The sequence below is a fragment of the Osmerus eperlanus genome, chromosome 11 (genome assembly GCF_963692335.1).
Source record: "Osmerus eperlanus chromosome 11, fOsmEpe2.1, whole genome shotgun sequence".
NCBI classification, from domain to species: domain Eukaryota; kingdom Metazoa; phylum Chordata; class Actinopteri; order Osmeriformes; family Osmeridae; genus Osmerus; species Osmerus eperlanus.
The window spans coordinates 5,127,998-5,155,522 of NC_085028.1; the positions used below are offsets into that span (position 1 = coordinate 5,127,998).

At 50.2% G+C, this 27,525-nt stretch overlaps 1 protein-coding gene across 2 annotated transcripts; it reads right to left on the minus strand.

The window, feature by feature from the left end:
- Nucleotides 1–2,653: 2,653 nt before the first annotated feature.
- hip1 (huntingtin interacting protein 1) lies at nt 2,654–27,358 on the minus strand. Of its 2 annotated transcripts, none has more exons than XM_062473855.1 (31): nt 26,946–27,358; nt 17,390–17,453; nt 17,127–17,269; nt 16,643–16,699; nt 15,969–16,049; nt 15,657–15,733; nt 15,372–15,433; nt 14,957–15,097; nt 14,607–14,664; nt 13,652–13,727; nt 13,294–13,434; nt 13,008–13,105; nt 12,749–12,821; nt 11,864–12,047; nt 11,608–11,696; nt 11,352–11,468; nt 11,060–11,161; nt 9,887–10,081; nt 9,366–9,513; nt 8,849–8,935; nt 8,501–8,608; nt 7,671–7,807; nt 7,399–7,509; nt 6,818–6,876; nt 6,614–6,707; nt 5,862–5,962; nt 5,609–5,714; nt 5,390–5,513; nt 4,979–5,040; nt 4,752–4,866; nt 2,654–4,659 (listed from the first exon to the last, which is right to left on the minus strand). In XM_062473855.1, the coding sequence occupies exons 1-31, from the start codon at nt 27,066–27,068 to the stop codon at nt 4,649–4,651; spliced, it is 3,144 nt and encodes a 1,047-aa protein (XP_062329839.1). In that variant the 5' UTR covers nt 27,069–27,358; the 3' UTR covers nt 2,654–4,648. The 2 variants fall into 2 exon arrangements, with proteins under 2 accessions (XP_062329839.1, XP_062329840.1); XM_062473856.1 differs by lacking the exon at nt 26,946–27,358 and adding an exon at nt 22,068–22,474.
- Nucleotides 27,359–27,525: the final 167 nt, after the last annotated feature.

The window sequence follows — 27,525 nt, forward strand, 5'->3', positions numbered from 1 at the left end:
CCCACAGCCAGGACAGCACCACACATCACAGGACTCGCCCCACAGCCAGGACAGCACCACACATCACAGGACTCGCCCCACAGCCAGGACAGCACAACACATCACAGGACAGCACCACACATCACAGGACTCGCCCCACAGCCAGGACAGCACCACACATCACAGGACTCGCCCCACAGCCAGGACAGCACCACACATCACAGGACTCGCTCAGGCCTACATTCATATCACACTCACCAGGACCACTGCTGGTCCTACAGCATATCAATACATCAAAGGTGGAACGTCTGTAGATTGTTATCACTGTGTTCACTTCATTAGCTCATCGATTCGTTGGAGCAGCAGGCCTGAGATGACCTAGAGGGAGATGAGGACATGCATCCTGCCTTTGCACAGCGCCTACTGTCTTCCTGGCCTCACTTGAGGACAAGCTACACAGACTGCGTGGGCCTCTGGAACAATACACAATGCCAGCTATGGTTTCACCTCCTTCTTTCCCTGAATCTTTTCAAGTCTACTGCATGGGCTCATACAGACAGCACGTGAAAGGTGTCCCTCTCCAGCTCATTTCTGTGCCCTTAGTAAAGATCCATGCCTTTATTTGGGTTTCCAATTTGACTCCCGAAACGTGGTTTCTTCCCATGCAGCACTTGCTTGGGACAGACTAGCAACCAAAAGCTATCAGACAAACAGGAGCCATTCTGTCTTTGTGTCTGGTGTTGAAACATGACCCGAAGAAGAACAGTTTGTTTACTTAAACAGCACAGCCCAAAGAGGAGTCTTTTCTGATCCAGTGACCTCTTGTCTCCGTCAGGCACTTAAAATGGGGAAGAGTGGAGCATAATGTGCAAGACAAGCAAAAACAACGTAATCAAAGGCATCCAGTGAGGCGGGCGGAGTGATGTCGGTGTATTGTTCATATGGCTGACACCCATCTCCACACTGACAGAGAACACATTCATTTGGCTTCACAATAAAGGTCCCCTTTCTCTCTCTCAACACTGACTCTGTAGGACTAGAGGATTGATTCTTGTAGATGCTCAGTGTGGCAGGTTCAGTGTTTTCCTCATTTACAGAACCAAGAAAGATGCAAACCTGACATTTAATATTACCGATTGTCACAGAGGGAAATCTATTCCCTCTGAGCCACATAAATGAATGGCTTAGCTAACTGTAAATGTACACATAATAGCCTGCATAAAATAATTGTAGGAGAAAACACGACAGTTTCCTGGTGACAGCAAAAGAGTTCCCCAGAAGTGATAAGTGGTTATCTGAATGGGGGACAGACATTTCAAGAATAGTCTTAGAACATGGGCTGGCCAGGGAGACTAGTCTTAGAACATGGACTGGCCAGAGAGACAAGTCTTAGAACATGGGCTGGCCAGAGAGACTAGTCTTAGAACATGGGCTGGCCAGAAAGAGTAGTCTTAGAACATGGGCTGGTCAGAGAGACTAGTCTTAGAACATGGGCTGGCCAGAGAGACTAGTCTTAGAACATGGGCTGGCCAAAGAGACTAGTCTTAGAACATGGACTGGCCAGAGAGACTAGTCTTAGAACATGGGCTGGCCAGAGAGACTAGTCTTAGAACATGGGCTGGCCAGAGAGAGTAGTCTAAGTCAGTGCCCAGAGAGACTGTTCTAAGTCAGTGCCCAGAGACACTAGTCTAAGTCAGTGCCCAGAGAGACTAGTCTAAGTCAGTGCCCAGAGAGACTAGTCTAAGTCAGTGCCCAGGGAGGCTGCTGCCAGGAGACCTACTGGAGTACCAGCTCCCTATTGCAGGAACTATTAATAGCCCATCCTCTCTCTGGGACAGGAATCTCCTGGGACAGGAATCTCCCCTCCCTAATGCCCTGCACAGACCAGCACTCCACACAGCACAGATCAGCTCTCTATGCAGCAGAGGCAAAATACACAGCCAGATCTCCCTGCAGCACATACATAACACTGACCCAGCACTCCACAGAGCACACACACAACTCAACTACAGCACTACATCATGACTTTATAGAACTTGTGAGTTTGGCATTGCTGTAATCCCCACATTTTGGTCAGATTGTATCACCTGACTCACCCCAAAATCAAATATTGTATATTAGATTCTCCTCTTCAGTACAGACATGACATTTGCAGAGCACATCCCATTCCCCAAAACAATACCTGGAAACAATGGATTTATGTGACAGGTATCATGGAAATGTATCAAGAAATCAATACAGTCCATTAGTCCCTGTAGCTGCAGTGTAAAGTGTTACTGGAAGGAATGCTACCCCTCCCTCCACCACCTCTCGTCCTTTTGTCTCAGAATTGAAGCAATGAACTAAATGGGATTAAGTAATCGTACTACCACTAACTGTAGGAGCTTGCGACATTTAAAATGACTCAATCTTATGGATTAATCCTGTCCCCAGTCCCAAATAACCACTAGCCAGAGGCATCCAACCAAGAGGACTCTTCTTAATGCTCTTTACCCTGGACACCATGCACTGGAAGTACGAAAACAGGACGACAATGAAGGAAGACACAACAGAACATAATCTTCCCTAAAATGACATTTTCCAAGCCATTGGGTAAATACATTCAACATTTGCTTTAATGGAAGCAATGTTTTGAGAAGGAGGCTGAACACAAGATCAAGCGGAAGACCATAACTTGAATGAGTCGAAATATTTATTTAAAAACTGAAAAAATAAAACAACCCCACATACATAGTTTTAGTATATCATCATACAAAGACATATTTCAATGTTATTTGAGTATTTTCTTGTTTCCTTGACTACAGTGCGAGGCAGTTGAAAGGCTGGCTGAGCTGGTAGGACTACAGACACAAACCCAAGGTGAGAGGTTAATACTCAGGAAGTCACTGATGAACACTGCTAAACCATTAAATACCCAGTGTCACAACTTTAGAAAACACAGCCAAAGCGTCCAAACTAAAATGGTCATTAAGACACAAGAGGAATACAACCTCACACACACAAGCACACGGCCCACCTCTTCAGGGCAGAACGTCGAAGCCCTCAAATATGCAGCACCTACACATGGGGGAGCTGCAACCAAACATTTTGAAGCATTTTCTTGCATTGCATCTTTTCTCTGTGAACCGTTAACCTCCATTTGAGGTCAATTCGACATATTTATTGTTTAGGCGGTCGGCCCTTCATTCTAATCATGTGGTTTGGGTCTCATTGCTCTGCGATAGCAAAATAGGGCCCACAAACAAGGTTTCTGTGGTGGGTACCAAAAATACTACCAGTTTAACTCCTGGTTTACTTTACAACTCATATACAGGCATTTCACACTTTTCAGAAACTTTAATTGAGTCGTACTGTATTTGTAACTACAGACAAAAGAGGGAGGAACAGGTCTCCAAGGAGCGCCGCGATCCGCCTGGTGGCTGGAACGCACCAGTCGTCCCTCCCCCGAGGCATGGGTAGTGTTGACAGGGTTTGATTATGAAAGGCGTTCAGCTACATAGTGTCACGGTCTGGGAGGTTGTATGTACGTGTGAGTGTCTTACTTCCCCCGATGCCAGAGCCCCAGTCAAGGGGCCAGGCAGGCAGCCCACGGGTCTACTGACCAGGCAGCTGAAACCGCAGGATAAAACAGCAGACCTCCAGAAGCCCACCCCCTCGGCCCCTGGGACGCCCCCCGCCCTCTACTGCCGCCCCGGCCGACCGTTCCAAACCCTGCGGAGGGCGCTCGGGGGGAGGAGCATCTGGTGAGTCCATGGAAGCTCTACAGTGATCTACAGCTGGTGTGACGTGGAGGACAGGAGGCGGTGATATACAGCCGTCTGGGAGAGGGAGACTCCTCCATTTATAGACTCACTCCACTCGTGTTAGGCAATTCCACTCTACTCTTATTCTGAAAGGACGCCGACGCAGCTGGACAGACGGGAGCTCGTTGGAGAGCCCATGGCTGACAGTCAACAGCCACCTCACCTAACAGTCATGGTCATTAACACAAGAGGGGAAGGCAAGAATATAGGCAAAGGTATTTATGTTGTGTTAAAGGGGTTAAGGAACTCACAGTGAGAGAGTAACGAAGACATTTGAGCTGGGGGAAGGGGGGTGGGTGGTGGGGGCATGGGTGAAAGTAGACTGGAGCTCTCACTGACGCCCAGAGCACAACAAGTGGGTGCTGCGACAAAGAACGTAGCACTAACGTAAGGAGAGGACATGCATGCCATCTATGATACACAGAAGACACAGTTTGAAGGAGGGTTCTTGAAGGGCCGCCGTCACGGTTATAAACATGTCTCCCTCTGGCGAAGGGACGGGCCCTTGTGCAGTGCATCCTGGGACGTCTAATGAAGAACTTGTGCTCCCGGGTCCTGCTTGGTGACACAGGGTGCTCCCTTTTGGAATCGTGGGGAAAATTCAATAAATAAATCAGAATGGATCGTCAGGCCATCGGCCCCGCTACACAGACAGGTCTGGAGCTGTCAATCACCGTGCCCCTTCTCTGGCCCTTATCAACACTGTCCTCGTGGAAGCGTCCGGAAACTGACGCAGGAGCATTTAGAAAAGCACCTTTTTATTTGGCTTGAATTTTTTACGATGAAGAGAAAAACTGAAGAGTGTGTTTAAATGTGGAGAGGCAGAAGAGGCGGCATTCAGGTCAGGTGACCAACGGCTGTGGGTCTTAACCTGTACCTAAGGGGGGGGGGGGGGAGAGAAAGAGGGAGTTTAACATGCTGGAAGATAACCCCCCCCCCACACACAGACACACCTGCTGTCTCACTCACCCTCCTCCTCCCCCCAGCCCTCAGCTACGCCCGCCAGCTCGTAGTGCTTCTTCCTCAGCTCTCCCAGACGCTCTCTCTCCCTCTGCAACTTCGTCTCCAGCTCCAGAACCTGGACCTGAACACACACACACTGTTGATACACACACGCTAGCTCCTTCTGCAGTACACACCTGTGAAACACACCAACACACACACACGTACGTGTGTGAATGAGTGCCGTGTCCTACCTGGGAGTCCATCTCCTGGCGTTTGATCTGGGTGAGGGTCATGCTGGAGAAGTCCATGGTGTCTGGAGGGAGAAACACATCATCACCAGCCCCTTAAGGGCAGTGTACACTTTCCGTAAACATGCAAGAACCGCGTGGACTGACGTCACAATATTGTCAATGGCGTGGCCTCCGAATGATCAGATGACAGAGGAAGCGTCTGGGAAGCACTGTAGGGCATTGTTCTGGAGGTCCCGCCCTAGTGGTCAGATCTATCTGCGGTCTGGGAATCTCCCTATCTCTCTCTCGTTGCTGAAAGCCTATCGCCTGCTTGTGGTGGTTTTCTGAAAGGCTGTTTCTAACAGGGTTTGCGAGTCAAGTCTACGCTGGCTGCATCACTGCTCCGCCATGTGTCAACACAGGCCCGCTCACCCTTCTCCTCGATCTGGGACTTCCCAGACTTGGTGGAGGCGACCACCCCCGCGGTAGCCTGGGTCACCCCCCGGGACGCCCGCTGCAGACGCACCAGGTTGGTGCTGTCCTTGTCTGCCTTCACCTGGAGGAGGGGTGCGGGAGGAAAGGGGGGAGTCGTTAGGCATTTTGCGGGTCGGAGAGATGCGCATTCGACTTGCGTTTGGGACTCCATCTTACTTTGGACGCAGCCACCAGCTGAGCGGTGCTGGCCGCTATCTCGTGGGAACACACCATCAGCTCCTCGTACTTCCCCTTCCCCTGCACCACTAGGTCTGCGGCGTCCCTGAGACACAACCACAGCAGCGCCGTCACCACGGCGTTACCGCACGACCCCAACACAGCTACAACCCAGCCTCGACACGGCTTACACACAGCCCCGACAGAACCACAGCTCACCGAGCCACAGCACAGGACGGTAAAGTCTACTTACACCATCACTGTGGCTCCCCAGCCCACAGCTTTAGAAGCTGAGATGAGGCCTTCCGTCCAGCGCGAGTTCTTGACATAGAACTCCTTCATGGAGGCTGCCCCCTGGTGGAGACAAGAGGGAACACATGTGTTTGAGTTATGTTCTGTACTAGTTATGCCTGGGTCAGCTCAAAAGTACAATAGGTAAGATTAGTTTCTGAGGTACGTTTTGTCCCCCTTAAACATGTTGTGTAAGCTAATGAGGCCCTCTGAGAGTTGTTTAGCAACACAGACAGCTCAGTGCCAGTGGAATGTCGTTTACTTATTTTGGAGCGGTCTGCTATTTTCCTGCCAATTATGTTCCAGCTATCCTGTTCCAGCCAATCACCTTTGGCGAGGTGGGAATTCCACCTTGGTTTCTTTTATGAAACCACTGTCAATCCGACTTAAGCTGGAGTAAAGGGTTGAAGTTTAAATGAGAATTCTGAGTGCTGTTTCTTATTTTTGAGATAGTTGCCTGCATTGAAGGTTTCAATGAAGTGTTCTCAAAGCAGGGTTTCAAACTGACAAACATTTGCTTCCGCTTCTACCAAAGTGGAGAAATTGTCTAAAAGAAGTCTGTGCTGGTGTATTTCTACATTCCCAGCATTTGGGACAGTGCCCACCTTACCACTCACCAGGGAACACATTCTTATATCCCTCCAGACACACCGGGGGACGTTGTAATCTAACCTGGTTCATCACCAGTGTGTGCATGTGCATGTGTGTGCTCACCCTGCCGCTTTCCACAATGTCCCTCTGCAGATCTTTGGAAGACAGCACGAGCACCTTGATGGCCTGCATCAGTTCTGTACAGGACGCCAGGATCCTGCGGGGGGCGACAAAGAGCATTCTGGGTCCAAGCTCACATTTCATAGGTGGAGTTTCCGATTACATTCTGCGGTCACAAACCGCAAGCCTGCCAGTCATAACACTCACTTCTCATTAACCTCCATCTTAATCCCGCTGTCCACCGCACGGGACTTGTTGAGCATTTCCTGTCGATAAGATACAAAGCCTGTCAACAAGACCCCGAGGTGTTTGGTGTTGGTGACAGTGGATTATTTACAGTGGACCCGGCTGACAGAGACACCGGGCACCGTGACAGACGGGGGAAACAGACCAGGGTGTCTAGACGGACGGGGAAACAGACCAGGGTGTCTAGACGGACGGGGGAAACAGACCAGGGTGTCTAGACGGACGGGGGAAACAGACCAGGGTGTCTAGACGGACGGGGGAAACAGACCAGGGTGTCTAGACGGACGGGGGAAACAGACCAGGGTGTCTAGACGGACGGGGGAAACAGACCAGGGTGTCTAGACGGACGGGGGAAACAGACCAGGGTGTCTAGACGGACGGGGGAAACAGACCAGGGTGTCTAGACGGACGGGGGAAACAGACCAGGGTGTCTAGACGGACGGGGGAAACAGACCAGGGTGTCTAGACGGACGGGGGAAACAGACCAGGGTGTCTAGACGGACGGGGGAAACAGACCAGGGTGTCTAGACGGACGGACAAACCTCAATCCTGGCGGCGGCCGACTCCACAGCGGCCGAGGTGGCGGCCATCTCCTGCTCCACCAGGTCTCCCAGCTCCCCCTGCTGCAGCTCCAGACCCTTAGGACGCAGCGTCTACACACCGGGGAGACAGGCACGGTCACACCCATGTCACGCCTTCAAACCTTAACCCCTCACATGTTCAGACGACATCACGCAGAAATTATCATATGAATAATAACAACAACAACAGAAATAAGGTTTTTGGGGGGGTTTATATGAAGTGAGAGCCTCACTTCAGCGGTGGCTAAGATGGCGCCCAGCGCTCCCCTCAGGGTGGTGCTGTCTGCAGCGGCCAGGCTGTCCTCCTGTTTCAACTGACCCAGCAAGGCCAGGGTCTCCGCCCCGCACGCCTTCACACTGTCCGACAGGGCTGGACCACAAGGACAGGGTCAAAGGTCAGAGCAGATATAGGGACACGGGCAAACAGGGTCTGGGCTCAGACATTCACATAGTTCTAGGGGAATAACACACATGCACAGGGGCCGGGATACACACACACACATACACACACACGGTCAGGGGATAGAAACAGGGACACTCACAGAGGGTGTAGCCAGACAGGAACATGCACACACAGAGCTAAGGCTGATTGTATGCACATGCCTGTAAACACATACTCACATACTGAGTGAATCGTATTCTGTGTAGACCAGTGTGTGTAAACTGACCAGTGTGTATGGACCAGTGTGTGTGGACCAATGTGTGTGGACCAGTATGTATGGACCAGTGGGTATGGACCAGTGTGTAAGGACCAGTATGTGTGGACCAGTGGGAATAGACCAGTATGTAGGGACCAGTGGGTATGGACCAGTGTGTAGGGACCAGTGTGTATAGACCAGTATTTATGGACCAGTATGTATGGGCCAGTATCTATGGACCAGTATGTGTGGACCAGTATGTATGGCCCAGTGTGTATGGACCAGTGTGTGTGGACCAGTGTGTAAGGAACAGTGTGTGTGGACCAGTGTGTGTGGCCCATGGGAGGGTCTGGTAGTCAGACCAGGCCTGACTGTGTTGCTGGTCTGAAGGAGCAGGGTGTGTCAGCAGTGGAGACCTCCCTTACCGTCCGCCTGCTCCACCGGCACCATGTGTGAGGTGGCGCTGCCCTGGACGATGGTGTCCCCCACCAGGTGAGCCAGCTGGGTGAGGGCGCGCACCAGCTCAGACACCCCTGCAGAGCCACAGGGAGACACGGGGTCAGCACACACTAGCCGGGCAGAGTCTGGCCTTGTACCGTTACAGAGATGGAACTGAGAATGAGGAAGACGTACTTGGGGGGGGGGGGGGGGGTGGGTGGGTGGGAGAGAGAGAGAGAGAGAGAGAGAGAGAGAGAGAGAGAGAGAGAGAGAGAGAGAGAGAGAGAGAGAAAGAGAGAGAGATGGGGTGGGAGGGCACTGGGAGCTCATCTCACCAGTGTGGTCCGCTAGGTACACGTCTCTGGCAGAGTGAAGTCTATCCACACAGACCAGGGAGGCCTGACACCTGGACGCCAGGTAGTCTGCAGAGAAAAGACATGCTGCAGGTTCAGAGCTACATGTTTTATGGTGTGGACAAAATATAGGGAATTCAGATGACCACCACAGCCCTAAATCAACTGATGCACAACCAAGGTGTGCAACACGGTCCCTGGGCTCAGGGGCTACAGAGATCCAGGCTCCTGCGTTACTAGGGGCAACAGCTGCCATCAACACAAACTATATCCCTCCTCCTTCTGGTTGTTGCACTTTGTGATTTAACTTGACTGTACTTTTTGTTACTTTGTAAACTTGATGTTTGCTTTTGCTAATGGTTTCTAGTGTGTTTGTAGGTACAGTGTGTTTGTGTTTTGTTGTTTATGCTGCACCGCGACTGCCCTCCGGGGACAACACAGATTTGATTGACTGACGGATTGGATGGAAGGCATAGATCCGCCCCACAGTGTGTCTGACCTGCAGAGCTTGTGCAGCTGATGTGCGCCGGGTCGTCTATCTGGGTCAGGGAGTCCTGGACGATCCTCTCGGCCTCCTCCACAGCCCCCTGCAGGGCGGCCCAGCGCGTGGCCAGCAGCTGGCTCTCCAGAACCTGCTCCCTGCTCTCCTACACAGAGAGAGAGGGAGAGACACAGAGAGAGAGAGAGGGAGAGAGACACACACAGAGGAGAGAGAGAGAGACACACAGAGGAGAGAGAGAGACACACAGAGGAGAGAGAGAGACAGAGAGAGAGAGACACACAGAGGAGAGAGAGACACACACAGAGGAGAGAGCGAGAGAGAGAGAGGGGGGGGGAGAGGGCTTTAGCAACGACACACACACACCGGCCGCGACTGACACTGCACTGAAAAGCTGCCTTTAAAACACACACGGGCTGACCTACACAGGTAGGTCTTTTATTCAGTTCAGTTTCGAGGCACCGAAACCAGCGCCGGCTTGCCTAAAACCGACAGGCTCGTCAGTAGAACAACAACAGCACCTTCTCGTTCAGCTGGTTCTGCAGGACCTCGGCCGCCTTCACGCCGCTCTCCCTCTCATTGGTCAGCACGCTCTGAACGTGCTCCAGCTGTTCCCCCAGGCCGGTAAGCTCCTCCTCTTTCTCGGACAGCGTCTGCGCGAGCTCCGCCTTCTGTGCCTCCAGGCCGGACAACTGAGAGGCTAGCTCCTCGCTCGACTGGCAGAGAGGGAGAGGAGGGAGAGAGGCATGGTCAGGTGACGGGCTGTGTGGGCAACAGGAGGTTTTAGAGGGAGAGAGAGAGAGAGCGGCAATGTGAGAAAGAAGGGGGAGGTGTTGGGAAGGGGGGGGGGAGTGAGGGCAGAGCATGAGATTGGAGAAACAGCGAGACAGGAGAGGGAGAGCGATTGGCGACGGGTGGCGGATGGTAATTTTCCTGTCAACCACTCCTCGCCCACATGTCTGCATCGCAGAGGGATGCAAGTCTGATGCACCTGTGCATCTACAACTCTACTGAGCTTCACTGCAGAAGAACACTGTGTGGGGAGACAGAGAGAGAGGCATGCTGGACACATGAAGTCGAGAGTGGATGAGGATGAGCATAAAGATGGATAGGATGGAAGAGGTGAGAGGGTGTTAGGTGGTTGGTAGGGGGTGAGAGGGTGTTAGGTGGTTGGTAGGGGGTGAGAGGGTGTTAGGTGGTTGGTAGGGGGTGAGAGGGTGTTAGGTGGTTGGTCGGGGGTGAGAGGGTGTTAGGTGGTTGGTCGGGGGTGAGAGGGTGTTAGGTGGTTGGTAGGGGGTGAGAGGGTGTTCAGTGGTTGGTAGGGGGTGAGAGGGTGTTCAGTGGTTGGTCGGGGGTGAGAGGGTGTTAGGTGGTTGGTCGGGGGTGAGAGGGTGTTAGGTGGTTGGTCGGGGGTGAGAGGGTGTTAGGTGGTTGGTAGGGGGTGAGAGGGTGTTAGGTGGTTGGTCGGGGGTGAGAGGGTGTTAGGTGGTTGGTCGGGGGTGAGAGGGTTTTAGGTGGTTGGTCGGGGGTGAGAGGGTGTTAAGTGGTTGGTAGGGGGTGAGAGGGTGTTAGGTGGTTGGTCGGGGGTGAGAGGGTGTTAGGTGGTTGGTCGGGGGTGAGAGGGTGTTAGGTGGTTGGTCAGGGGTGAGAGGGTGTTAGGTGGTTGGTCGGGGGTTAAGGAGCGGGTGAGCCACCTGTTGGGAGGAGGTGACTGTGTCCCTGAGGCCGTCCAGCTCTGCTCTGCTGGACAGCAGCTCTCTCTGCAACTCCTGAAGCTGCTGCACCTGATCCAGCTCCTGCAGGGTGGGATGGAAGGAGGACAGCAGGGAGACAGAGAGAGAGAGAGAGAGAGAGATAGAGAGAGAGGGACAGAGAGAGAGAGGGAGACATGGGGGGGGGCATTAGGAGGGAGAGAGCGACTGACAGACCAAACCCCCCCAGGCAGAGGGGAGGCCCGTGAGACCCGCAGGTGCGTCTCTCCCTCACCTGTTTGTCGGCCGCCTCCTGAGTGGCCTTCACCTTCTCCTGCATCTCCCTCCGCACGGCCTCCACCTCGTCCTGCGCCGCCTGCGCCACCGTCATCTGCCGGGTCACCTCCGCGTTCTGCACGGGCCACACGGACAACCATCACACACGCGGGACACACGGCACAGCGTGGCGGGAGGTGCTGCTTGGCCGGGGGACGGCGGGGGGGAGAGGCGGGGTGTGTTTGTGTGGAGAGATGGAGAGAGCTGTGCGGTACCTTCCTCAGCAGGTCGGCGTGACTCTGCACCAGCTCGCTGTACTTCTCCTTCAGCTTGGTGTAGCGCTGCTCGTTAGCTTGGGCCTTCCCTGGCACACACACACACACGTGCACAAAGACACAGTGTCAAACTGGCTTCTCCCTTCCAAATCAAGTGAACAGTAAGACTTCATTCCTTCCTGTGAACCGGCCTGAAGACCGGTCCACACCTCCAGTAGGTGTGAACGGCAGAGGGGGAGATGGGCCGAACGCTCACTCTCGATCTCCGTCAGGCTGCGCTGCTCCTTCTCCGTGTCCTCCCTGACCCGGCGCAGGTCCTCCAGCTCGGCCCGCAGGAACTCGCTCTCCCCCAGGGCCTGCATCCTCAGGTGGCTCTGCTCCGCCAGCTCCGCCTCCAGCTCGCTGACGCGCCCGCGCAGCGCCTGGCACAGCCTGCCGCTCTGGTGGAGGAGGGGGCGCGACACGCTCAGAAAAACACGTGACTATGCATTTCAGAAGTTTCTATTTTAGTGTTTCAAGTGCACATTCACACCCACGGCCTGCTTCTTTCCTTCCCTCTTCCTGCAACACACCTCCAGTTTGAATGACCCTCGGGTTCTCTCCTCCCTCCCTCTCCTCCCTCTCTCCTCCCTCCCTCTCTCTCCTCCCTCTCTCTCTCTCCTCCCTCCCTCTCTCTCTCCTCCCTCCCTTTCTCTCCTCCCTCCCTCTCCTCCCTCTCTCTCCTTCCTCCCTCTCTCTCTCCTCCCTATCTCTCCTCCCTCCCACTACTCCCTCTCTCCTCCCTCCCTCTCCTATCTCCCTCTCCTCCCTCACACTCCTCCCTCTCTCTCCGCCCTCTCTCTCCTCCCTCTCTCTCCTCCCTCTCTCTCTCCTCTCTCTCTCTCCTCCCTCACACTCCTCCCTCTCTCTCCTCCCTCCCTCTCCTCCCTCCCACTCCTCCCTCTCTCTCTTCCCTCCCTCTCTCTCCTCCCTCCCTCTCTTTCCTCCCTCCCACTCCTCCCTCTCTCTCCTCCCTCCCTCTCTTTCCTCCCCCCCACTCCTCCCTCTCTCTCCTCCCTCCCTCTCTCTCCTCCCTCCCTCTCTTTCCTCCCTCTCTCTCTTTCCTCCCTCTCTCTCCTCCCTCTCCTTCCTCCCTTCTTACCTCCAGTTTGAAGGACTCCAGCTCCTCCTTCAAGGCCTGGATCTCCCTGGTCAGCTGCTCAATCACACGGTCCCTGAAGGAGACACACAACACACATCTAAACACACCACAGTCTAGACACACCTGTGCCAGTACCGTCATGAATGGCAATGAAAGTTGAAAACAGGCTCTAGACGCCTTCCCAGCAGCCTCGCCGCCCACCCTGCTGGGGAGAAAGGAGGAGCACGTCGGAGGAAAACAGCACGAGGTCGGGCCTCACTTGTCATCCTTGCGCAGGCCGTTCTGGCTGTTGAAGTTGAAGGGGTCGGTAGCAGCCGAGTTGCCGAACAGGTCGTCGAACTGGGTCTCCACAGCAGCCTGGGGCCATAAAGACAACATTCAGAGCCTCCTTTTGAAGACACAGCAGTACCAAAGCAGCACAGAAATGCTTTCTCAACGATTCTCAATTATTCTACGGGTCACGGTCGCATGAAATGTGCATATGTTATCATCAACAGCTCACAGAGATTAGAAAGAGAGGCATCCTAAAAATGATTTGGCGCTACCTGGACGGGGATGTCTGTGTCCACCAGGTCCTCCGTCTCCACCATGTGCTCCGTCTCCGGGGACGACGCCTCGGCAGGGATCACCACCACGGGGCTGATGTGCTCCGACAGCGCCGACGCTCGCAGGAAGTTTGGAGGATTCTGACAGGAAGGAGGAAGCAAGGAGAGTGATGACAGGAGCCCTTTAAATGGCAGCCTCGGCGGAATGTTCCACAGCCTAGTCTGACAACGTCAGAAGGTGCTGGTGGACGGTTTCTCAGCCTTTCAGATGGCCGCCACCTCATTAGCAGAGGGAGTTATTTCAGTTGACAGGGAGACTTTAGAAGATGTTGGGGAGGACAGACGGTGAGTGACTCACCTCAGGTAGCTGTGGGATCTGGATCAGACGCTTGAAGTATTGCAGGTTGCTGGAGCGATAAAACAGACTCTTCAACCTGGCAAGGAGGAACACGCACATCTACATTATACCTGGCTGCTATAGCCACATGTGTACGTGTGTGGGGGTTTACACTGTATGTAATGTGTCTTGTGTTCGCATTGTTGTGTGTTGTCTTCCGTTTCACCACCCGCACTCTCATTCATACATTCAGCTGTCCCGTCTGTGATTGGCTGGTCTAGCTCCTTCATCATCATTAACACAACTGCTCCCGACCAATGCCCATCGACACCCTGTCTCCTGTTCGTCAGCCGTGTTTGTGTCAGCCATTCTGTGTCGCTTAGTGTTTGCCATAGTTACAGTATATTTACAGTTTAGCTTAGCATCGTTTTGAATTAGTTTTGCGCTCATACATGATATGGTGGTTTCTGTTCACTGTTGGTTCTTCATGCTGGGGCAAGAAGCTGCTTCCACCCAATCATGTGTTTTACTAAGACCACCGCACAAGACACCAGGTTAGGAACAAGTGTACTAGCTTGGTAGTATTGGTTGGTTTAGTTAGGACCTGTAATTCTTTTCATTTTAAACATATTTGCGGGGCCTTTGCCTGCTTTATTTAGAGTGATAGAGACAGCTAGAGAGAGAGACAGGGGAGCAGGGAGAGAGAACGGGGAAGAACCCCAGCTTCGACTTGTCTTTAGCACCGTTCATAGTTCCCTCGTTCCCCTGTGTTCCCCATTGTTGTTCAATCGTGTTGTTTCCTTAGTTGTCACTGCGCACGCGCCTTTTTCCCACCTGCATTCTTGGAGTACAAGTCAGGCTCTACTCTCCCTCCCTAGACGGAGACGACCCATCTTAAGGGTGGTTGGCCACTCAACAACACACTCCTCCCAATAACCCTGGGATCTCCCATGTCCACCAGAGACACAAGTCTCACTTTTTAAACTGCTCCTGGAAGCGGTCTCTGTGGCCCTGGAGGGTGTCGGCTGGAAGGCCTGGGAGGAGGACCGAGAGAGAGAGAGAGAGAGAGAGAGAGAGAGAGAGAGAGAGAGAGAGAGAGAGAGAGAGACAGAGAGACAGAGAGACAGAGAGACAGAGAGAGAGAGAGAGAGAGAGAGAGAGAGACAGACACAAACACACTCAGTAACCAACTGACCTGGAAGATTCTGAAGTGTATTGATTGCAGTTTTTATAACTTTTGAGTGTGTCTATTACAGTGTTTGTGTCTGTAGCTGTGTGGTGGCTGGGTGTCAGCATGCTGTGTGACCAGCAGAGGGAGCCACTCACAGGAGTGCAGCTTGAAGAGCAGCTTGACAGTGTAGTCGTACAGGTGGCTGCTGTCCAGGATCACCTGGATGAGGGGAGCCAGCCGACACTGGCCTGCAGCCGTCACGGACACTGACCGAGACATGTCCAGAGAGCTGAATACTGGGTGGAGTAAACACACACACACACCTGTCACAAAGAGGCTCTCACACTTCTGCCAAGTCATAACTGACAGTAATCACAACAACAAACTATTTTTCTATCGCATTACATCACTTTTCCATGTCCCCCTCCTCCTCGTCCTCCCCCCCCCCCCCCCCTCCCAGTCCCTGTGGTTTCCTGTGCAGCCAGTCCCACTCCCCAGCCCCCGCCCAGCAACAGTCACCAAGGCCCAGTCCTTAGGGCTCAATGATGGGAGTGTTTGAGAGTGGCCTACCGTTCAGGAACAGGTTGAGCTCACACTCCAGGTAATCAAACATCTCCACCGTCAACTGGAAGCTGGAGGGAACCACACACACACACACTCGGGGGTGAACACAAACACAGACAGGCTTGGGGAGAGATTCAGATTTAGAGACTAACTTCAGTGATAGTAACATTCTGAAACCGACATCTTGTTTTCTCTGTGTACCCTTCGTAGCAGGGCCCTGAACTACATTAGTACACCGGTCCTGTGAGGAAGCCCCTGCGCCGGGCGCTCACAGGACAAAGACGCACTCACAAGTTATTGACGTCGCTCTCTCCTGCCTCGTCGAGCTGTCGGTTGGACATCTGAAGGTTGCCTGGGAAACGGGGATTCTGGGGGACAGGAGAATATGAGATGAGCGCTGGGGTGCTCAGTAGGCCTCACTGCTCAGAAACAGGAGGAATGCACACCCACTTCCCAGTCCATCTTAGTAAGCCCACTAGTCTATAAAACACACTTGAATGCAGGCTGTTAGTGTCCCAGCATCCTGGGTCTAGACTAGTGAGGACTGGAAGAGATGGTGAGAGATGGAGGACACCAGGCGACTCGACGGGCCAGCATACTCACTTTGATGTGGAACTCCATCTTGGTGATGAGCAGCTTAAGGTAGATACTGCACAGCTTTCCATATCCTTCACTCAGGTGACCCTGGGGGCAGAGGGAAGAAGGGTGGAAGAGAGAAGGAGTGTGAGACAGGGTTAGGAGGAGATCTAGACCTAGATCAGGTAGCTGGGGAATATACTCTGACGTTTAAGAAAACGCTCTCGGCGAGGTCAACAAGTCCACACTTCTGCTTTTTCAGCTCTGTGAGTACGTGATGTCACAACAGGAAGGGCGGAGCACAAAGTGAGACCTGTTCTTGTAAGTACACTGTTAGTTGGTGGAATCGCTAACAATCTGAATAATTAAATTTTTAGCACACTTTTATCTAAAGCATCATACAGTCCGGGGGGGATTTTAATTTGCTTGATCTGCAGTCAATCTGTGACCTCGGTGGAAACACAGCTGGCTAAAACCCCTTGGCTCACAAAGAGGTGACCCAGCTAATGCCATTGTCAGTCCTGATGTCACACAGCAGCGTTGTGTCTGGCAGGGCTCCGGGCCTGTGCGTGCTCACGAGCCTGACAGCTTCACGCTCCAGCATCTGGACAGCAGGCTGGCGAGAAGACACCAAGCTGCGATGAGACCTGTGGGCACGGCCGCGACGACCGCAACCGCGAGTGTGCTCTGTTGTCGCTTACCCACATCCTGCTCATATCACTGAGGTCGGATTTGTTCCTCATGGAGTCCTTTATCACCTGCAGGGACGGATGGGGGGGAAACGAGAAAATGGTGAGGAGAATAAGAGGAGAGGAGAGAGAGGAGAAAGACAGAATGGAAAACAATGGCAGCTACAGCCAACTAAACACTCATGTTAGCACGCTCAATCTCAGCAGGAGCCCAGTTAGAGGACTGCCTGTGGGGAAGCCAGCTACCGGGGGGGGGGGGGGGGGAGTGTTACAGAACACCAGAGTGTGTATCCACCAATGGATAGATGTTGACAGAACAAATTTACTGAACACCGTAACCGCAGCGTAACAACGTACTGTGTTACCAAGAACCTCCAGGTCTGTAGACTCGCTGGACCGCAGTCTGGTGGTCCGATAGCATCCAGCGAGTCTACAGACCTGGAGGTTCTGGGTAACACAGTACTTGGTAGGAGGGCTTTCTGGGTCCGATACTCACGTTAGGATGTCCGTCTCGCAGGAGCTTGTGGAAGACGTGGCAGAACTTCCAGCAGAGCACTGCGTTGCTGGACAGGGGCAGACGGTTGACTGCTGCCCAGAACGTATGGGCCCCCTTTTCATGGTGGGTCCCCAAGATACAGGGTGAGAGAGTCAGTCAAGGAAATAACGGACAGGAGACAGCCATGTCATAACGGCACACTGGAGAGCTTAAGATGTGTAGACATTAAATACGCACGTACACGCACAACTACAAAAGGATATTCCTGGCATGCTTCTCTTTGACGGCCACTTCCTGTATGTTGATTGCCTTGTTGATGCTCACCGCCTGTGGAGGAAACAGAACAGAGCCTATTCAGAGCAGGTCTAATCCAGGACCAAAGATATTCCACTGAAATGACAACAGATAGCCTTAAAAATGGACGGTAGTGCAGCCAGGATCTGCGGTGGGAGGTTCGGCTGCTTGTTGATATTCAGAGGCGCAGCCTCGTGAGAAGAGAGCCCAGAGAGGCTCCTTGTTTGGTTGTGTGAGGGGGTCACCCCAGAAAGGCTGAGGCAGTCCCACAGAAAGGGGGGGGGGGTGCTAGAGGGGTCCCTTGTTTGGTGGTGGTGGTGTGGGTGTGTGTGTGTCACCACAGACGGGCTAAGGCAGTCCAACAGACAGGAGCAGGGCTTCTTGTACACAGATACAAGACTCTCTCAGTAACTCAGATGTATAACATTTTGTTGTAGATTTTCATTAGCTATAGAACATTACTAAGTCCTCCTTTGATCACAAACCCGTTGATTTAGAATCAGACCGTTTCCAAAAAATTATTCCAGCGGTGAATCTGCAAACCGTTCATTTTATCCATGTTGCTCAACCCCATATCCATCAAACACAATTCCTGGAATGCTTCCTTTTCCCCCCGGCCCCTCCTCCCAGAGCTTTCAAAAAGAAGGTAGGCATGTGATGTGCCGTCTCACACGTCCACTGTGATGAGGAGCAGTGATACGGAGCCTGAGGTGAACAACTGGGGTCAGGAGGGGACAGGCTCGCTTAATAATCTCACTTCCCCCAGATGTCCCAAGTCCTCCATGAGAGCCTGGGACAGGAAGGGGACCAGCGAAAATCTCCTGCAGTAAGAGAGTACGTTTCATACACAAGAGAACAACATGCTGAGCGCGGCATGAACAGGAATGTCCACTGCACTTGGCATAGTTGAGAGGCCAAGACTGAAAACACTGAAGACATTCCAGGCAGTCCATATAGGCCTTCAGCCTTGGTTTTACAGTTTGGTCTTTGACAAACAGTCAACGGTGCAAGAATTTTTGTCGGGCCCTCCCTAATTTAAATAACATACCAACAGCTCAAGGTGACAAAGACAGGCATTGTATCGACAAGATCGATTTTCGTACCGCCTGTCTAATTAAGTCACAGCTGTGCCTTCTCAGACGGAGGAGAAGGGAGAGGAGGCAGAGGGAGTTGGAATGTCATGCTGGCCTGTGGCCTCACAACACCAGCCCTGGTTTCAATTCAACTCCACCCATGAATCTGGGCTTGACTCGTAGTCCTGCTACTGAGGAGCCATTCGATCCTCCTCGTGCCTGCGAGCCAAGCGACGAGGGGTTAACTATGCATGGGGATGGATGCGCTGTCACATCACGCAGTGTGTGTAGCGGCTGCTAGCAAACTTGCTGCCATTCAGCCTTCTGACGTTGCTAGTGTGCGTACGTTCAAGCCATGACAAGTGCCAGAGAACGAGCGGCCATCTTTAGGTGTCACTGTTCCCAGATGAGAGTCCCCCAGCAGGATGGAGGTGTGCAACCCCAGCCCAGGAAGTTGGCCTGCCACAACACCTGGTATCACATCCCAACGTTTCAGTCAAAATTGTTTCGTGAAGCAATCTGAACGCCATGGAACCATCGCAAGACCGAGCACTTGTGCAAGCCCGTTCCCACACAGGAACGACCCAATCCGCTGTGAGACTGTGCGGTGCGTACGAATGGGGAAGCCAGCTGCCCAGGTGTCCTGGCAGTGGCTGCTGCTGCTGCTCACTGGAATCAGCGGCCGCCTAGCTCCTCTCAGCATGGACCTTATGACGAAGTGAAATGATGACCGCTTGATCAAATCCAATTCGAGGTGAGAATAAGTGGGGAAGAGGCGAGGAGGGAGAGAGGGCGGGAGATAGACCCGTCTTCTCCCAGCTGGCCTGCTCCGAACACGCACGCTCAACAGACTCATTCAGGGGAACGACTACAGTCTGCATTGATATGCTGCTCCCGGCTCTACTGTCTACAACAGGGCCGGCATGGCCAGCGACTTAAAGGCATACGGAGAATTTGTAATGATTCAGCAATATAATCATTGTTGAGGCATATTTCGTTGGCTAGGCCTAGTTTTTGGAAATGTTTCACACTAACATCTGACTAATGCCCCATTTCTTGAAATTCATACGGATGTTTTTTTCCTGTTACAATATCAATGAATCGTTTTCTTTCCAAATGAAGCTCAAGTTCCCCAGGGGGTTAAGGCGTAGCTCTCCTGACATGACATTATGGTTGAGTCATTAGAGCAGAGGTCGATGTCCAACACTGCTGATGATGTGGTCATAAGCAGTGCTTCAGATGACGGCCTGTTGAACTCACACAACATACACCTCCCTGTTCTCTCCTTGCCAAGTCTCTCACTAGATTCCACACAGTTTCATTTCTCCAAGGATTTGCACATTTGATTTCAGTTACGCATCTAAATAACACATTTATATCCGAGGCGACAAGTTGTGTCTGTGGTGCTGCTGTCACACAAGGGGACAGTCATGGTGAAGGTGCTGGGCTGGGACTTGCCATCCTACATAGGAATGGGTAAACATGGAGGACGGTGGGAGGAATGGAAACAGGAAACACGCGTGGCTGGCTATGAATGTGCCTGCTATGTATGCCGAGGTACTTTGGTGGTGGGTCACTTGGACATGACTGGGGGCGGGGGGGGGGCACTCAGTCAGGCTTCCTGTCTTGGCATACCCCGTCCTGCCCATTTCCTGCCTGCTGAAATTTGCCCAGCTCCGCCCTTCTTCCCCCTCAGCTTTGTAACCAGGCAACTCTACCTCTCCGGCCCAGCTCCTGCTCTCTCATTCACATGAACCACTTCCTCCAGGTGCCCTTAGCGCTAAGCTGAAAACGCCTAGCTTCACCATCGGAGAATTACAGGCTTACATATCACTTAGTACGCCCCCCCGTTCTGCTCTTGTAAGGATACTTCTAAGTACTAAAAGTACTTCCCACTTCCTCAAAAGCTCTCTTTGCATCATACATCTGTGACCAAACAGCTCAAACACAATACCAACTCTGCTATTATTACTCAAGGCACCACATCTACAAGTCCAAAGTCTTCAAATGGAAACAGTTAGCCAGTTTGTTTCTTCAGGTTCAACATCACGCTTCTCTAAAGGTCGCGCTGCTAGAAAGGACCCTCTGTGCTGCTTGGTTAAGGACTATTTTAGAAATGTACTCACATCTGACTTACACATCCGCTTTTATGGAACACTCACTCTACACCTCTAAAAGAGCCAGGCTAGGAAACGGCAATCTTTTAATCCTGGTCCATCTTCCTGAGCGAGACCTGAACTATCACAAACAGGCAACATCCAGACAACTCAAACAGGGAAACAACTTCAAAGGAAGGAAGAAATAACCTGCACAATGCATTCAGGATGATGTACATTCTGGGTGAAGGGAAACAGCTGCTTCGGGGAATGATGAGGTCTTTGAAGAGTCCATTGTAATAAGCATCCAAACGCGCCTGGTCAAAGCCTGGAACCTCAGACCAGCAGTAGCCTTTGTTCATGTGGTTGGGCTGGAGGTCAGCAGGTGGTTGAAAAGACTCGCTGACCATGGAGTGGGCTCTAGGGGACAGGCCAAAAGACTATGCTAATAAAACCTTAAGAGCCCATGGCCAGTTTACAAGCCATTGAACAGGACGGCTTTAAGTAGATTCCTGTTTGGGAAAGGCCTTCTAAAAAAACAATAAGCTTAATGTGACGAGCAGACCTTCCTGAAGAGCTGTTGTTGTCATAAAGAAGTCGTAAAAACACATCTGCCGCCTAGTCTCCTGATCATGTCCATCCACTGAACATAGGAATAAGTAGGCATAATGCCTACTGTCGGGACAAGGAGTAGCCTTTTCCTGTCTTGAAAACCTGCAAGGCTATTTTAAAGTAGCCTATTATGCAAGAATTTTCATACTTTGGCTCTTAGGACAAATTACCAAATGCGTGTGCCAGGCAGCACAATCAAACAGCTTTTTCACATCTCCGAGAGAGCTAAGTAGCCTACAGTAGACACCGTTTTGGGGCAGATGTTCGGCCCACCTGCTGCTCAAAACTCAAACCGTGTCCACAGTGTTGTTAGCCTATTATACATTTACAAACCTATGTAATACACAGCAAACAATGACGATACTATGCGTTTGCAATATTTCGAAATTCACTAACTGGGTAGAAAAGCATTAGCCTACTGCCCAGAAGCTTGGCCAACAACATGATGATGGGCTGCTACACCAACTTACTTTAAAATGCAATAATTCATCCGTCTGACAGAACTAATATAAAAACAATATAGCCCACATATTACTTACTATTTACCTTACACACCTTCCTTTGTAGTTACTTGAGTTAATGCTCACACTTCCCAATAACCATATGCTCGATAATTGGCACCAGATTGTGTAAAGGAAGAGACGCGGGCGCCGACCTAACCTAAGCTGTTGATTTAATCGTGTCTATCTTGTTTCATGTATTGTGATGTTAACTCAAAAACATTTGTCAATAGCCTCTTTATTAGATAAATTACAGCCCTGGAAAAAATGCAATTTGTACCCACATTCCTCCTACACCGATATGCATATTGTATAGCTGTTGCACTTTTCCATTATGTTTGCTGCAAAGGACGTCTGAAAACCTACCATTTTACCGATATCCATGGTTGTCCCCGGGAAATGTAGCGGGTTTGTATAAAACCAAAGCGACTCGGTCGCTGGTAACAAAAAAAAACCTTCGTCAGTATGGCTGTAACGGAAAGAAGGAATCGCTTTCAGTGGAGTGTTAAAATGGGCTGTTAGCTCAACATGTGTCCAGATTTGGTATCAAATCCTCGCCAATTCCTTTCGTGTTGGTTCTCGTAGGATATCTACTGGTCCTACGTGCTCAGTTCGTGAGGTCTACACTGTATCTGACTAGCGAGACGCGGAACTGAAATATATAGAAAAGATAGGCCACGCCAGGCTACTCCAAAAAGTCAAATGTTTTTCTTTTTTATAGTCGCACATTGTATCCCTTTTTGTTTGCCTATGTAGCCTGTGTGTTGACTGATGTGTGAAGCTGAAGCTTATTTAGTGCAAAACTGCGCGCTCTCAAAAGTCAGACAATGGCTGCGGAGGGGGAAGGCACAACCCCCGCCCAAACTCTAACTAAAATAGTAGGATACCTCTACAACACACAAGTAACAGAACAAAACAAAACAGCCAACACTCAATAGACAGAACACAAAGACATATCAGAGCGTCCAACGCTCGTTGTAGGCTACTGTGACAATCTGCCGTTTACGTGTTATTCAGTAGTTGGTTAAATTGCTGACCAAATGTGGGCTATATTTAGCCCATGTTTAGTGGTCTAATACAATTTATTGCTGATCGTGAGATAAAAACAAACTAATTATAGTATTTTTATTATCAGATCTGAATGATAGGCTAGACTTTAGTAGGCTAGCCTACAGAAACCTTACAAATACAATATCCTACAAACAACCCATCTTGCCTACCCATCTGTTTACCTAACGTGTCGGTTAGTCAATTTACGTAGCCTGTAGGTTACAGATGATGGGAAGTGGCTTGCCTCATGATGGCAAATTGTTGTCAATGGTGCCCCCATCTGGTTTTTCTCTGAGGCACAGCAGAAACCACAACCGACTTGATATTGAAACGACAGACACAGAAACACGACTTTTAACCCTTATCCTCGGCTGGATGCAGTCTTCAGGTCAACGCACGTTGACACCTTTTGGCACGTTTAGACGCTAGTCTCCCACAGACATGTAATTTAATGCGTTTTTCCTTCGAAATATCCAGTAGGCTATTATACATTTGAAATATAGAAAATAGACAGATTATTTTACTCCAATTAATGTGTCGAGCAAAAACAAAACTGAATGGCTCTTATAAGCCTTAAAGTGGGCCTTATGTGTAACTCGAGACAAATAATTGGCCAGCTATGAGTTGGAAGCAGAGGGCTCACTGATTGTGAAACTGTGCTTATAACGTTTCTATAGTATGTATACATCATAAGCTGTGCTTATAACGTTTCTATAGTATGTATACATCATAAGCTGATGAATTTGAACTGAGTAACAGTAATCAATCAGTGACTTATTATCCTGCTGACATACTGGATGCTCAAAACAAACAATCTCTCTACAGACAATGCCAGCTCTTTTCACAGAGTCCTTCCACTTCCTGGTACTGCATGGGTCCACTAAACACAGCTCGATGGACTAGCAACATTTTCTCACATGTCTCTCTGCCCCACAGCCTCCATATAGGTGCTGCTAGGCCCAGAACATAAGGTCTGAGAATCATTTCTAACTACCCACACCCCCTCCCCGCCCTCCCCTTGCTGGTCGGTGTTGCGGCCACGGCCTGGTTCCTGTCCCTTTTACACCCCCTGCTGGTTCACCTGGATTATCCTGCCAAAACTCTACACACCTGCCGCCCATTACCTCATCATCCTGCCTACTTCAACCCGGCTTTCCAATCACTCCTCGTCAGATCGTTGTCACAGCTACTGTGGTAGTATGCGCTTTTGACCCTCAAGCATTGCTTGATTCGTTTGCCTTTTGTAACCAGTTTTCTTTGTGCCCAGGATCATCATCCGAGAACCCAGTCCCTGTCTGCCTGCTGACCCGCTGATTCATCTAACCAGACCAGAACTCAGGACTACATCCAATGAAACCCCTACTTGTATCTGTGCTGCGTTTGGGTCCACTCTGTACCACACCGTAACAGTCGGAGTACATGGCCTTGTACAATGATTAGAACAAAGCCATGCAAAATGAAACACAGACAGTGGACTTTAAGCCACTTCCTCATAACTTTCTATTCAATCAAGCTAGTGATGACAGTTCAATATCCATATCCGTAATTCTCTGGAAGTCATAAATCAGTCTGAAATTACAGAAGTTCTAAAATGTAAAATGTACTTTTGAACTCCAACAGTATGGTATTTGTCATGGTTAAAATCCTAAATCATTATGTCCTCATTGTTGCACATTAGCTGAATGAGTTGCTACTCATGTACAGGACTAATCCATAGCCAGTGCAGAGAGTCCACAAGCCAGTGCCTGCTGTTTCTGCTGCCTCACTGCTTTTATTGGCCACCCCATTTGCACGGCCTCCCTGTGTGTGAGTGTGTGTGAGTGTGTGTCTCATTCATTTGGCTATTCATCTTTTGTGGCTGTTATTTGGTGATGATAATCACAAGGTTTGATGTTAGAAGAGGGTCTAAAATGGATGAGGAGAACAGCAATGCACAGTTATGGAGTTGGACAGAGACAGAGGGGGGGGGGGGATTAGAGTCCTAGTTTGGGTCCACCCTGTTATGTACTGCTTGTGCCCGGGGGACACAGCCCATGCTCCTCCCCAAAATTCCACAGCTGCCAGGGCACTGCAGGACTACAGGGGACACAGGCTGGGGGGCAGCACCAATTAACACAGGACCAGAGACACACACCTAGCCTGCCTGCAACAGCATGGGAAGGAGGGCTGGAGACTGGCAGATGGGCTCTCTGAGTCTAAATTTAAGGTCTTAATTATGCAAGACATGTGGCTGAGTTGTGGAGGCACTCTGTATCCCACAATAAACACCCCAGTATGGGACTTGCATCCTTGGACTGGGTGTAACTAAAGCTATGTTTGTATTGTTGTTTCCTTCCAGATAACTGTCCAGACACGCTGTCATAGTTAAAGATATTCTGTTTTCTGGCCATAAAAGTAGTCTTTAATTCATGCGTTGCAATCACATAAAAACACAAGTCTCTTGAGAGCATGAAATCTAAGAGTATGTTATTAGTTTGTTTGGCATTCTTTTCCAAACAAATCTTTATACAAGTTAATTGATGTCAAGAGACTGAGTGAAAAACAAGCGCAACACAGTAAATAATAAAAATAAATCCTCTTAACTGTTAATCAAAGAGGGAATTACCAAACCATAATATGTAACATGTAATTACACATAAACAGTGTGTTATCTAGGCCCAGGCAAACTATTTTTATAACCCTGTGGACAAATAGGGGTTTGAACACACCCTTGTTGTTTATGCAACTTTCTCAAATAGGAACTCTGGTACATACTAGTTCACATAAAAACCGTGTTCAGTCGACAGCCTTGTTCAATGAACATTCAGTGCTATCAATGCACATTTCTCTGTATTGTAAAATCTATAGAACAGATGTAGCTGCTAGTGGAGTGCTTATGCCTGAATAGAGGAACCAGGTAGAGGTCTATAAGCACACAGACAAGCTGGTAGTTTCTCTCAGAGGTGAAAGGCAGCAGATTTAGGCAGCTCAGGGCACAACAGATCAGATCAGATTAACTCCCCCTGATCCCTGTAAACCACAGACTGGTTTCATTGATTCTTTCACCATATACAGCTATCTTTACAGTTAAAGATCCAAATCAGACAGTGATACCAAATCAGTGATACTACTAAAATAATTATCATAAATGCACAAAGATCTTACACAAGAAACTCATGATGTTAATGAGTAGTGACCCAACACACCTACTGAAAGCAGGATCTCTGGAGACTGACTTAGTGAGCAGGCCTGACACACACACACACACACACACATGACCCAGTGGAGGGGTGCTCTGAACCTGGACAGACAAACTTGTCCTGCACCGTAAGTACACAGTGAGGGGTGAGCTTTGTCTCTCTGCATTTAGCAGCAAATGTAGACGTAAAAGGCAGGTTGTAAACGCTCTGCTGCACACCTTCCAGAAGGAAAATCTAGCCAGGCTTGATTTATCTGACCTACTTTAATTCCTTTCTGGTCTGGGAAGACAGGAACAGCCCACCAGACAGGAAGTAGGCCTATCAATGCGAGCAGTCTTCTCTTATACCTTCATGTCTCAAGTCATGTAGAGTATGACAACATCTAAGATTCATGGAATCTTTTATTATTGTGCAAACGTGACAATATCAGTGAGGAAGCCTTCAAAAAGACTCCTCTCCTACAGAAAAAAGCTAACACGGAGCCACCCAGCTTTCACGCACCCTGTATTCCAGTAGCACTTTCCTGAACCCATCACTTAGAACTCAGGCCATTTTCTAACGTACCTCCCACTAGTATCTAAAAGCCTTTTACTGCAGGTCAATACATGACAGTACAAATGGATATTTCAGACACAACGCATTTCGTCCTCTGAAACCTACGATTCTATCATCTGAATTATTTCTAAATACATAAATCTGCTCGCTTAACTGACCCACATTTCACCAGCTCTTTTGTTGCACAGATTTGTGTCTAACTAGGGCGGCTGAATGGTTGGGCAGATATCTGTTACTGTCACTGGTCCAGCCTATATTTAATTGTGCAGCAAACGAATTAATTATTATACCATTTGAAGCCTATCTGCTGATAGTTTGTCTTATACGAGAAGAATCGACACCGCGTTTCATGAGTGCAAAGACATCACAAGGCCTACTTTATAATACACAATCGTAATAGAACTAACTTCATGGTAGACTACACCACAAACATGAATTCCCTTCCAATGTCAGTGCCTACCTGGCTGCGCTCAAAGTTCTCCTTTTCAACTTCCAAACTGTTGGCAGCACCAGTGGTCCGTCGGATCAAAGCTTTAGGAATTGCGTTCGGTACTTGCTGCATGGAGCTTTTCACACGATCCATTGTTGTCTATTTTGAATACCCACGATGACAAATGTATAGATGCAGATATTTTATTAAATTAAATGTTTGAAGTATCACTAAAAACAGAGTAGCAGTAACCCATGCCGTCAACCGATTCAGCAGGTCATCTGGCCTGTCCACCGCCCCAGCGCGCGTCTGTCCATAGGCTCCTATCATGTTTTTAAGCCCTGCTGTAGCCTACAATGGCGCTGCTGCATTGGCTGATCTTTAGAAGACAAACATACACACTCTGGTGACTTACATCCTATCCCTATGCAGTCTATATCAGTGTGCCTGCCAGGATACCAAAGTTTGACGCTAATGAACAAGGCTGATATTTGCCTAGAGACGCAGCAACTGTCAAAGACTCCTCCCATCATTGTCAACTACTGGCTGTAATCCTGCATGTGCCGCCCATTTCACCGTTATTTTGCATGTTTGTTTTATCGCTGTTGTA